The following is a 12,367-nucleotide window of genomic DNA, read 5'->3' as shown; positions in this document are numbered from 1 at the left end:
GCTTGGGATTATATAGATCTGTTACTGTTAAAATCATGTTTAAAGCACAGTAAATAAGCATTACCCTGCATACACGCACTACTGGAGAAGCAGACTTGTTTCCAATAGCAGCTGTTACTATGAATTATGCATAATCATAGTTTAAGGAATATCAGAAAGAGCATTTCTTAATTAGGTACAGTAGATAAACATCAGATACCCAAGACTTTCTTATTAATACTCTTTCTCACCCTACTGTGAAAACCCTCCTTTGTCCTTTCCTCAGAAGTTTACAATTTTGCATACTCAGCAAAAGTTTTCTTTTGGTGCCTTCTTGAAGATTTGCAAAATTATTGAGTTCTTCATATTCCTACACTCTTATTTGATCCACAGGGAATTTCTCTGCCTCTTTTATTTTGTCCTTTGTTATATGTCACAATCTGAATCTGTATAAACCCATAGCTCACTATAGAAGTTTTAAGTATTTTGAAGGGTCATGAGTTTTTCAAGTGAAATAATTTGTTCTCAGTATCCTCCATGCACCAGCAACTATAGTATGGTAAACTTACAGATTATTATATAGCCTTCAATCTGAAAAACTCTGATTGAATTCAGTTAGGGGGTTCAATTTTCATAAATAAGTACAATATTTTTCTGAAAATTTGGTACTGCTTTGTCTTAATGTGCTCAACCACAATAGTACTATTTAATCATCTGTCAACACCATCACAAAGTAATAAAAACTAAAAATAAACCATGTCATATCTAAAATATGTAAAATGACTGAAAAATTTAGCTGTAACAGCTGTTGTCCATCCCATGTGATCCTTAACTGCTAAATAGAAAACAATTCTACATTGCTAAACACTGGGGGTAAAGTTAACGGCTCTGCTTATATTTGATTATTATTGTTATTATGAAGTCCAATTTATAAGATGGTATGTCACATGGTAGAATGGTAGCTATAAACTCTGTTTCCTTCTATTCTAGAGCAACTTAGAGATGTAGCAAGATTCAAGAACTTTCCTGACATGGGAAAGAATTTTTTCCCGTTACAAACTGACATATCAGAACATGTAATGATTAAATTTTATATGAATTATCACCATTTTGTACCAAGATGAGTAAGACCACAACAAAAACCTGGATGGGAAGCATTATTCTGGGAAGTGTTAGTCATGAGTCATGATAAATGAACAAGTCAACAAATTTGAGTTGAGTGGAAAGGTAAAAAGCATTATTTTCACTTCCATATCTAACTGCAAAACAAAAGCAATGTTAACTGTTTCCATTATACAGTTTTTCAACAGCCTTTGAGTTTTGAATATACAATGATGACCATAAATACACCTCATGAACTGTCAGGACATATCACAACTGGCACAGCAATGCACAACACATCAAATTAGCACTAGCTAAAACAAATTATTTTTGAAAGATGTGGCTTTTCAAAATCTGCTTGTGCTTTTTTATTTCTTTACTAGTCTCCTTGAAAATCAAATTCTTTGAAACAGCTCTAGACATTCCTGTATTTAGCAGTACATGAATTCTGACACATCTCTGGATTCATGCAGAACAAGCAACAAAAATAATAAAGTTTATTATTAAAAGAAAGTGCATTCTTGTGAACGTACATCTATTATGATGTGCTGCCACTTTTGACCATGGGAAAGTCTACAGATGACTTACTGTTGGTTTCAAGACTTTCACACAGTTCAGTCTTGACCTCGCCATTTGGTCTGTCATTTCCTTTTTGGGTCAGTTTGCTTTGCATTGTAGCAGCTGTCACTACAGCCTTGAAGCTCCGCTTCCGTTTTTGAACATTCTGCTCTGGATGAAAAATGATAATATAAACCTTGGGCATGTAGAGCATGCCCAGAGACACAGAAGCACTTAAACTCATGGAGATAGTAAGTGTAGTTGTCTGGATGTACATCTGGGAAAGGAAAGAAACAACATAAAAATCATTGTTATGTTGATTTAATATAAGAAGGAAAACAAAGTAATTATCTTAAAAGTAATATGTGGAAAGGGAACACACATCAGAAGGACTCTTGGCTTTGGTTACTTTTAATTGTAGCTGAGTATGGTTGTTTCATGTTGGTTTTATAACCTTAAGAGTAGGTGATAGAAACAACATAATATTCCTGAAACTTCATTCTCATAAAAGTAACCAAGATGCTGAAGCAAACAGGGCTTTAGAAAAGAAACAGTATGTCTGGACAAGAAAAGAGGAGGGACAATAGGGTTAGCTGTGTATCACCTACTTTAACAGACAGAAGCCTCTACACCAATATGTCATGTGGCGATTCAACAGTGTATGCAGTATGGCTCAACTGACAGCAGCATAATGCAGAATCTAACAAAATCTTTGATATATTCTTTGAGTTTCAAACTCAGAAAAAATATTAATTTCTTCATTGTGATACTTGAATATTCTTGAATTTGTTTGGGTTTTGTTTGTTTGTTTGTTTGTTTTTAACATTTCCCCCCTACTTTTGAATTCTAATCACAGTGCTCTGTTGGCACACAATAAACTTCTTAATATGTCATAGTCAAAATCAGAAAATTGAGGAACCATGAAATTACATCACAGAGGATCTCAACTCCCTATACATACAAAGGAAAAATCTGGCATCTTTGAGCAAATCTATTTACTGTTCATTATCACCTACAAAAAGAAGGTAACTCTAGTCTTCCATAATCTCATAAAAGAAGATGGCAATGATCACTCCATAAGAACAGCAGAGAGAAGTTTCTATTTGAAGAAATATTCCGCTAGTATATTATAAATACTAATTTTAGTTCTGCTCAACATTTATTTTTTCTTAGGAAATTACATTTTATTAGCTATATTATGAAAAAAGAATTTTACTTTACAGTTCTGTGTTAGGTAGGAAATCTCTAAGTAATCCTTGTTATACTGAGAAAGATACTGAAGTAAAACCTGCTCAATACCTTGGCAGATGATTCACTGACATTGTTGCCAGGCATGATTTTAAGCACTGGCCAATACCATCACATTAACCTGGAGATAAGGTGGTAAGTCTGTCTGCAACGTCAGCTTCAGATTATCAGTTTTTATGAAGTGCCCTTGGGTGACTTGGGCCTTGGCAGAAAAGTAGAGATATAATAAACTGTTTTGCAGTCACTATTATAGTTGATAATTTTTAATGTCTTTCAGCCTACAAAGTTTTTCCATTAGATACTTCCTCCTCAGAGATCAAAATAAACTGTGCTCTCCCACTTAAAGCAAAGTCAGGTAAGAAAAAAAGCATGGACTCTGAACCATTTTATAAAGTAACTGTATATTTGTATAGAAAACTGCCAAATAGTACCATAAAAGGAGGGATTGGCCAATCTACTCTTTAAGAAAAGACTAACAGTTCTTCAAAATCTGTAAGAAGCTGAACCCACTTTCAGGGACAGCACCAGACTAAAAAGACAATTAGCGCTGTCTTTCTATTGTGCTGAGGAAAGTTGTAGGAGTAATATATTCTTTCATTTCAATAATACATCAAGAAAATACTTGAGGAAATGAATGCAATATAATCTTTTCTCACACCAATGAAATACTTCTATTCCCTTCAATCTCCAAAATGACAGTGGTGTACCTGAAAGCAGACCTTGAGCTATATTGTGTATGAACATTTCTAATGAAAACCTTACATGGTCACATTAACAAGCAAGTTTTTTCGGACTTCTGTGGAAGGATCTCTGTGCAGATGCATGTTCACATGCAGACAGCACCACCAATGCATTCATTTCCCTCTGAACCAAATCTCCAATCAAACTGGTACAGTAGTGGCTTTTAGGGTTAAGCATTGCATTAACTGGTGTCCAAAAGCAAAAGTATTTTGGTTCCTAAAGACGCATAAATTTCCTAATGGGATTTTCAAAACTGAAATCAATGCAAGTAATATCTTTAAAAAACCGTATTGCATATGAAAATCCCATTAAACATAAAAAAGTCCTTTTTGAAGTCTTACCATTTTTAAAAACTATGTCATGGTAGTTAAATGGCTAACTAAGCCTCACCCATGGATTCTGTAACAAAAACTGGCCTTTAAACATGTATTTTTTTATTCCTTATCAAGTACCCAAGCTGTAATGTTTGTCTTCTGTCATGGTTTAGTATAAGGTGAGATGATAGAAAGGATAAAGAACCTCTGAATGTTACAGGTAAAATACGTACATTATTTAATAGCCATATTAACAACAAATCTATGCATTATAGTAGATCTCAATGACCTTTTTTGCAATAAGAGGTCCCAGAGTGCCAAGATGTAATTTTGGTCACTGTAATATAAAGAAAATATTAAGTTATTTGAGAGTGTCCAAAGGAGGGCAATGAAGATGGTGAAGGGTCTTGGGGGGAAGCTGTATGAGGAGTGGCTGAGGTCACTTGTTTTGCTCAGCCTGGAGGAGAGGAGACTGAGGGAAGATCTCATTGCAGTTACAACTTCCTCAAGAGGGGATGAGGAGGGGTAGACACTGGTCTCTTCTCTGTGGTGATCAGTGACAGAAGTTTTTTGGATATTAGAAAAAGGTTCTTCACCCAGAGTGTAGTTGGGCACTGGAAGAGGCTCCCTGGGGAAGTGGTCACAGTACCAAGTCTGACAGATTTCAAGGAGACTTGAATGATTCTCTCAGTCACATAGTGTGACTCTTGTGGATGGTCCGGTATGGGGCTAAGGGTTCGACTTGATGATCCTTGTGGGTCTCTTCGAATTCAGCATATTCTGTGATTCTGAGAAATACTGAAGAGGCTTCTCTTATTATGTCAGTCTGCTTAGACATTTGCATTCGATTAAGCTTCAGAAGTGAAACAACTCTAAATCTAATTATACGTGCATGGAAATAATAAGAACCCATGGATTTCAATCTACTCAGTGAAAATATTTCGCATGAGGTATGTCATTACATCTATTTTCTTTGGATTTAATTGATGATCAGCACAACAGCTTATTTTAAAAAATGTTACTTTCATGTTGCCCATTACAGTTCTTCTGCAGTGGGGTTTATTTCTAATGATTGCTGTGGTTTTGAACCAGCTGCTATAATTATTGAAACATTTAAAACAGAGTGAGCTGGGAGTTTTTGGACGGGACAGTTTTCAAATGGTGAATATAGTCTTTGGAGGGCTTCAGTTTTAGGGATCCTGTTGTTCATGGATCACCCATACTACTTACCCTTTAATGAAGCCAATGAGAAAGAAGGGTTTCAGGAAACTTGCTAGGCCTTGAGAGGAAGGCTTTGAATACATGTACACATTGTGTGGAGTGTGTACATTAGTCTGACTTCATATGCTAATGAATTGCTACTTGGAGACTGACTGAGTTGTCAATGATAGTCTGATTTCTTTTCCTAATGTAATCATAGCATAGTTTGGGTTGGATGTGAACCTTTAAAGGTCATCTAGTTCAGTCCCCCTGCAGTGAGTAGGGACATCTTCAGCTAGATCAGGTTGCTCAGAGCCCCTTCCAACCTGATCTTGAAGGTTTCCAAGCATGGGGCATCTACCAACTTTCTGGGTAAACTCTTCCAGGGCTTCACCATGTTCATCATAAAAAAATCCTTGAATATAGTGTGAATCTACCCTCTTAGTTTGAAACCATTACCCCTTGTCCTATCACAACAAGCCTTACTTCTTTTTTAAATGGTTATTTACAAGTCTATTTATAGGACAGGAACATCTCCTGCATTTAATCCTTCTGTCTTTGGAATCCCCATTCTTGCAGCCTGATGAAGCACAAGTCTAGCAAACAGGATACCTACCAAATACTTGGTTTGACTTTTGTCTGACTCTTCCCTTGTTTTACCCCTGACTAGAGGACAGTGATGTTTTATGGCTGTGCATTCTGGGTACTTTTATTATTCTGGGAACATAACTACCTGTAACTTTTACAGAATTAGCTGCTCTAAAAATCAAGTAGCAACAAAAGTAGTTCAGTTTAATAAGATATGAGGTCTGAATAATTTTTCATGTGTCTCACAGTGGTAGCTCACTCGAAGTTTCAAGAGAATAAAGGTTCCTTTCTCAAAATGATTCATAGTTACACTGAAATGAATTTCAGCTCTCCTCACACTAAAATCCCTTCTGAACTACGAACTTTTTGTCCAATAACGCCTTTCACAGGTGTAACAAAGACTGCTATATCTATTCTCCTTGTTCTTGACAGTCAGAAGATATAAGTCAGAAAACTAAAATATTGGTAGCAAAAGAAAAAAAAAACACTTTATACTATGGGAAAAACTTGACGCCTAAATATCTTCCTGTCTCCATCCCCCACCCCAACCCACTTCAGAATCCATATAGGATTTTTTATGTATAGATTTTAACCTGCCCAATTGACAAAGAATTCCCCACAATAGGCTGTCTCTCATGTAAAAGATTTAGATCCCCACTTAGACATATGATCTTTCTATCTCACAAATGACCTGGACCCTTTCCTCATCAGAAAGATCCCAAAAGCTTGGTAATATAGCCTCAACAGCTAAAATAGAAATTACTGTGTGGTTATTTAGGGATTTTCTATCTTCTGCCATAGATTCTAGGACTATGCATCTCATTCTTTCTACTTAGAAACTTAAAATGTTACATAGGAAATATTGTGGCACTGAAAGATGCTATTTTATTAAAGCGCAGATACTCTCATGAGTTCTTCAATTTGAAAGTACTTGAAACCAAATTGCCCCCCTGGTAACCTGAAAAATTTCTATTCATCAAAGCAGGTGCGTGCACCAAATTGTCCCAGTGCAGATAACTGAATGACTATGTCTTAGCTAGGTTTCACTGCTTGGAAACAAAATTTCCCCCAGCTTCTCAGTATTATCCCATCAGTCTGGTGCTTGCTGAGCCAAAGTTCATGACAAAGTAACCCCTTTCACTAGAGGAAAACAAAAATAGTGGTAATGTTACAACTTTGTCCAGATTGCTTCCTTGGCTTAAGTCCTCCCCTATTTTCACACGTAAGACTACATCCAGGCTCTCTCCAGAACTGCTAATTTTTTCATCCTATTTATTTTTCTTTTCTGCTCAGTTTCAATAGGTCAAATAGAGAGTACCTCTCAACCATTCTCTTCCCTAATCTGTTTTGATAGTATATCCTGGAAAGGCGGTAGATATGGCTACTGTGATCCCTTGAGTAAATTTTAAATTTGCACCACTTTTGTGCAAGCTCTCTTAACTTCTAGTAGTTGTAACACATATGAACAAGTCCAGCAGTTAGTGAAGTGCTAAACCAGAGCGAACTCAGTGCATCTCAAGCCATGAGTGTGCCTAGTGTAGAGTCAGTTCAGCTACTTGCAGTCCAAAAAGAAATGGATGTTTAAAAAGACACAGCTGGTCTAATGATTCTCATTGGCTAATTCCATACAATTTTCCCTTTAGAAGCGTCTTTATCCACAGGCTATAGCAATAGCCTTGGTGTCAAACACTGGAGTCTGAACCATCCTGCTGAGAGAGAGATACAGAGACAGGCACTCTTGAACACATCCCACACTGCTAGTAACAGAGAAGAAGATTGAATTATGATTTAATTTTTCCTTTATACTTATTACCAAATTTTTTATGTCTCTTATATGAATCTTCTCAGCTCCTTCAGCTCGTTTGATTTTATAAGGCCAGACCTGCAACAAGATTTTTTCCTCGATAGCTTTTTTGCCTTCACTCGGAGCTGTTAGAAGCCTTTAACAGACCATTTATAACCAGGAAATAAACGATACATCATAAAATGTCATCTATCTACAGACATCCCTCAGATTAGGCAAGACAGCAAAATGGTCCCTCTTTGTTTGTGGTGGAGAAAACATGAGTCTTTTCTCAGGAAAACACGAGTCTTTTCTCAGGAAAACACTGAAAGCATTCATAACCCTCCTCCCTGTGCTGTAGAGGGAAGGCATCTTGTTGTGGCCTTTCAACATATAAAGGGGGGTTATAAGAGACTTTTTACCAAGGCCTGTAGTGACAGGAAAAGGGGCAACAGTTTTATCCTGAAAGAGGGTAGATTTAGGTTAGACATAAGGAAAAAATCTTTTACAATTAGGGTGAGACACTGGAATAGATTGCCCAGAGAAGTTGTGGCTATCCCATGCCTGTAAGTGTCCAAGGCCAGGCTGGATGGGGCCTTTATCAACCTGATCCAGTGGAAGGTGTCTCTGCCCATGGCAGGGGGGTTGGAACAAGATGATTTTTAAAGGTGCCTTCCAATCCAAATATTTGTGTGGTTCTATGATTCATAGTAACATGGTACTTTCTCAACATGACAGACAATAATGCCAATTGTCATTTCTATTGGCAAATGTCACCTCTTACCATAAAATTAAAACAAAAAAAAATAATTTTTTTGCCTGTTTCAATTTTAAAGGTTTTTTTCTCTTCTCTTCCCTTTGCTTGTTTCAGTATGCCAGTTTCAGATGCTTTAGTTCTTCTGTAACTGCTAAATTTTAAAAAGCTTTCTGTTCATGTGTGACACCTGTAGACATAATCTGTGATTTTACAGATAACATCGCAGAACATTGGCACCAGAAATTATGCTGTTCTGTGACAAAAACTGGAGAAGATAAGACAAAGAAGTTTTGCATTATTAAACATTCTGCTCATTGGGAATCAGCGAAATTTTTGAAGGGAAAGAAATGTTCATATTTAGTTCATCTACAACATTTATTACAATATTTTATAATAAACTAGTAATAAACTGTTTTTTACTGTTGTAAAAAACTGCCTAGTAGATCTTTAAAGTAATTTAAAATATCAGTACATAAATTGATTCTTTTTTCTTCTCATAAGATAGGCTAAATATCACCTGTCTTATAGCTTAAATATACTACAGCACACAATTTATTGCAGTTTTATGGTTTTTAAAGTCCATGTGAATCACACTTCTCATCAACTTACTATAAATAGAGCCACAGTAGTCAGTAATTGACCAAAGATCAATCTCTACTATATCTGTTGTAGTGTATGTGTCAGTCCTGATATTCAGTAGTACTGAGTTCCAAAAGTTCAAGTAGAAATTTAGCACTCACGATTTGTAAAGCTAATCTAAGCCATCCTCAAATACAAGTAAAAATAGTCAATTAACATATTTCCATTGCTATATGGAAAAACTGAGAAAGGAGATGGTTTAATAATAATTCCTATTTATATATTAATTGAATCTTCAACATAACATAGAAGCAGGATTTTTATGGTATATTATGTTGCACTTAAGACTTTCTTATTGACAAAATACCAAGCAAAGAATTTATTGTTTATCTAATTAATATCTTAACAACCTACTCAAAACCATAGCAAATCTTATTATTAATCCAGTTACAATTATACCAGCTTTTCAGATTATTTAATCATTACGGGAAAATCTCATTATTAATGTAACTAAATCTGAATACGCATAAACTTTTGAGGATTAATCCCTTTTCTCCAGTGATACACACCCTCTCCCTACTCCTCTGGTTCCTAAGGCCAACAAATTCAGCCCCCCTCCAAGACAAATAGGATTTCACAGAATACTCTGAGCTGAAAGGAACTCACAAGGATCATCAAGTCCAACTGTTAAGTGAATGGTCCATACAAGTATCAAATTCACAACCTTGGTGTTATTAGCACCAAGCTCTAATCAACCGAGCTAATCAAAAGGAAAGTTATGTTGTCAGTATCCCAGGATCCTTCACCAAGAGAAAGTGCTTATTGTTGATTTCTGGTGTTCCATCTCCCTTAGTCTTGGATCTGGCTGAGGTTATATTTACACATTTTTTAGCACTGTGTGTTATTTGCTCTTTTTAAAAAATGAATTCTCATCTACAGTCAGTCTATGTCCACCCATTAACTGCTTATTGATTGCAATTAAGTCCCAGTTACTTTGTTACTGAGTGGTTTCAGAGGTTTGTTAGATCTTTACCATGTACAGTTCACTAAGTTAAGCTGAAACAACTTAGGCAGCAGTCTCCCAGTTGATGGACAATTGTTATCACAACCAACAAAAGCTCAGGATATAAGCCAAAATATATCCCAAATGCCCACATTGACACGTCAATACAAAGTCTGTAGACTTTTCCTAGTAAAAAAAACCACCCCCTATATTTATTGAGTGGCAGCAGTACAAACCTTACTTCCAATTCTATCTGATAAAAACTATTCCTTTATCATAAGATTTCCAAAAAGCCTTCAAATCACTGTCATATTACTTTCAAATACTTAGAAAATTAAAACTCTCTTTCATCAAATGCATTCTGATTTTCACAACTTAGACTTATGCATCAAGATGCTGCACTACTTAGAGAATAATTTTATTTTTCCACTTTTATCATTTTTAGCAGAATTTAAATTATATAACTTGTTTATTATTAATTCAGTCTTCAGCTATTTACTTTGAATGCAGATTGTATTTACCCTAAGGCTAAATCAACAAGCAAATGTGGCAGGTGGACAACTATTTAAAATAAATTAAGGTAGGTTCAAACATTTTCAATTACAATCTATTTGAAAATATGGGAGGTGCATTTTGGAATGCTTAAAACTTAAGGACCCAGTTGGCAACCCCGAAATTGTTGCTTTCATATGCATAATTGTCTAGTGAGGAAAAAGGGAAAGAAAGAGAACTGCCTATAGTGAACTAAGAAAAGATGCTTCCTGGGGGAAAAAAAAAAAAAAGTATGGCCTGAATTTAATTCATATCCCAGGATTAAAATAAAAACTAAATATTTTTCTATTCCACAGAGAGACCATTGATGTTGACTAACACATTCTTATAACTAGAATATATTGCTGAGAAAGCAATTTTTTCTTGTCCAGTTTTGAAGTACAAAGACTATTGCAGGCCTGTCTTTTTAAAATTCCCAATCCTGACTAAAGATCTATTTCCTATAATCATAAAACATAAAAAAGGTTAACTTTAATTCCTGTTTTATTATGCTACTAACTGCATTTTAGTTTCTTTTTTTCTGAAGTCTTTAAAATATGTATTATATCTGAGGTAAAGAGATAAGTGTGCCCTAAAAATACTGTAAAACAACTTCTAACTCTGTAATAATTAACTTACTACTAGGTTTAGTTTTAAAATGTGTTTATTTATTTAGTGCACATAGCTTGAGTGTCAGAGTTTAAGTACCTGATAGAGACAAATATTAAGTGAAGTACACATGTTCAGAAGATAATTTTATTTAGCATCTTCAAGCAGGGCATAATTAAGTTACTCTGTCATACAAAATGATGGAGGCTTAAATAAGTAACAGCTGGTTACCCCAATGGCTGTACAACTGCAGGGCAGCCTTTGGCAGGAAAAGCTGTGCAAACACAATCAATACATTATGCTAATGGGAACAATGTAATGAGCAAGGAAGCAGCTAAAATGGAATGACAGAAAGAAAAACAAACACTCAAACATGTCCCTGCAGCCCTTAGCAAGCATTTCAATTGCAATTTGTGAACAGAAATCTTACAATGGCTGTACTCAAGTGCTAGTCTTTTCTAGAAATGTTTGCCGTGTCCATTCCTTATGTCAGAATAATTTTAATCGCAGCCAGATGAATCCACTGATTCCTTGGTTTCAGTGAATTTACACTGAATTAGTCCAAGTGGTGAATTAATCAAAACTTATACTATTGAAAATATTTTTTCATTATTTTTTTCTCTGGTATATTAACAAAAATAAATTAACTAAACTGCAGTAGTAGGGCCAAACTTAGACTTAAAAATCTGAACATTTCCTCCCTTTTGCTACTAATCTCCAAAGGTCTCACATGTATGTTTAGTTGCCTTGGCATTGCTCCGATTTTTTTGTTCTGTAATTTATTGTGACATTTCTCCAGTACAGAGTTTCTGTTAGATTCATTCCCTGAAGAAGACCATTGTGAATTCCCTGCCTCACTTTGCAGCAGGAAGAAACACCCACTCACCTGAATGAGATTTTAGAAGCAGGCACCACATTCCCAGCTTCATTACAGAAAGTATGTTGCGTGCTAAACAAAATACATTCTGTGCTGCAATTAGCCTACAGCATTTTCCAATGTCCTCTGCAAAAACCTTTCAAAATAGGACTTTTAAAAATAAGTCTTTTCAAGTAAGACTTTTGAAAGAGTCTATGTTGCATGATAAACATGATATATTCTGTGCTGCTCTGATAATCTTTAAATTTCTTGTCTACCCGGAGGATTCTCAAGGCAAGGCACAATTCTGCTTACTCCCACAGAAATGTGCAGTATGATCTTAGAGGTCCATCTGATAGAGAAGTGAAGACATACACACCTGCCTCTGCCCCCCTGCCCCATCCATGCAAATCATTTTTCTACCATTCACCTTCTTTTTGCTATTTCTGTGTTCAGAATGATTTGAATCTGCCTTTTTGGTTTGTTTTGTTTTGTTTTAAAATTTAACTGAACTTTCTCT

The 12,367-nt window shown here is 35.6% G+C and overlaps 1 protein-coding gene across 4 annotated transcripts in view; it reads right to left on the bottom strand.

The window, feature by feature from the left end:
* GRM8 (glutamate metabotropic receptor 8) overlaps window positions 1-12,367 on the bottom strand; it is a 329,218-nt gene that overhangs the window by 4,199 nt on the left and 312,652 nt on the right. For 3 of the 4 annotated variants that reach the window (XM_027742591.2, XM_027742593.2, XM_027742592.2), the window contains one exon: window positions 1,669-1,915. In XM_027742591.2, the coding sequence (XP_027598392.1) occupies window positions 1,669-1,915 (247 nt within the window). Of the gene's footprint in view, window positions 1-1,613; window positions 1,916-12,367 lie in introns of all 4 variants that reach the window. The other variant, XM_027742595.2, reaches the window with a different exon arrangement.

This window comes from Pipra filicauda, unplaced genomic scaffold, assembly GCF_003945595.2.
Source record: "Pipra filicauda isolate LSUMZ 115617 unplaced genomic scaffold, ASM394559v2 scaffold113_size4260070_pilon, whole genome shotgun sequence".
In the NCBI taxonomy this organism is placed as follows: domain Eukaryota; kingdom Metazoa; phylum Chordata; class Aves; order Passeriformes; family Pipridae; genus Pipra; species Pipra filicauda.
This window is presented reverse-complemented; position numbering and strand designations above follow the sequence as displayed.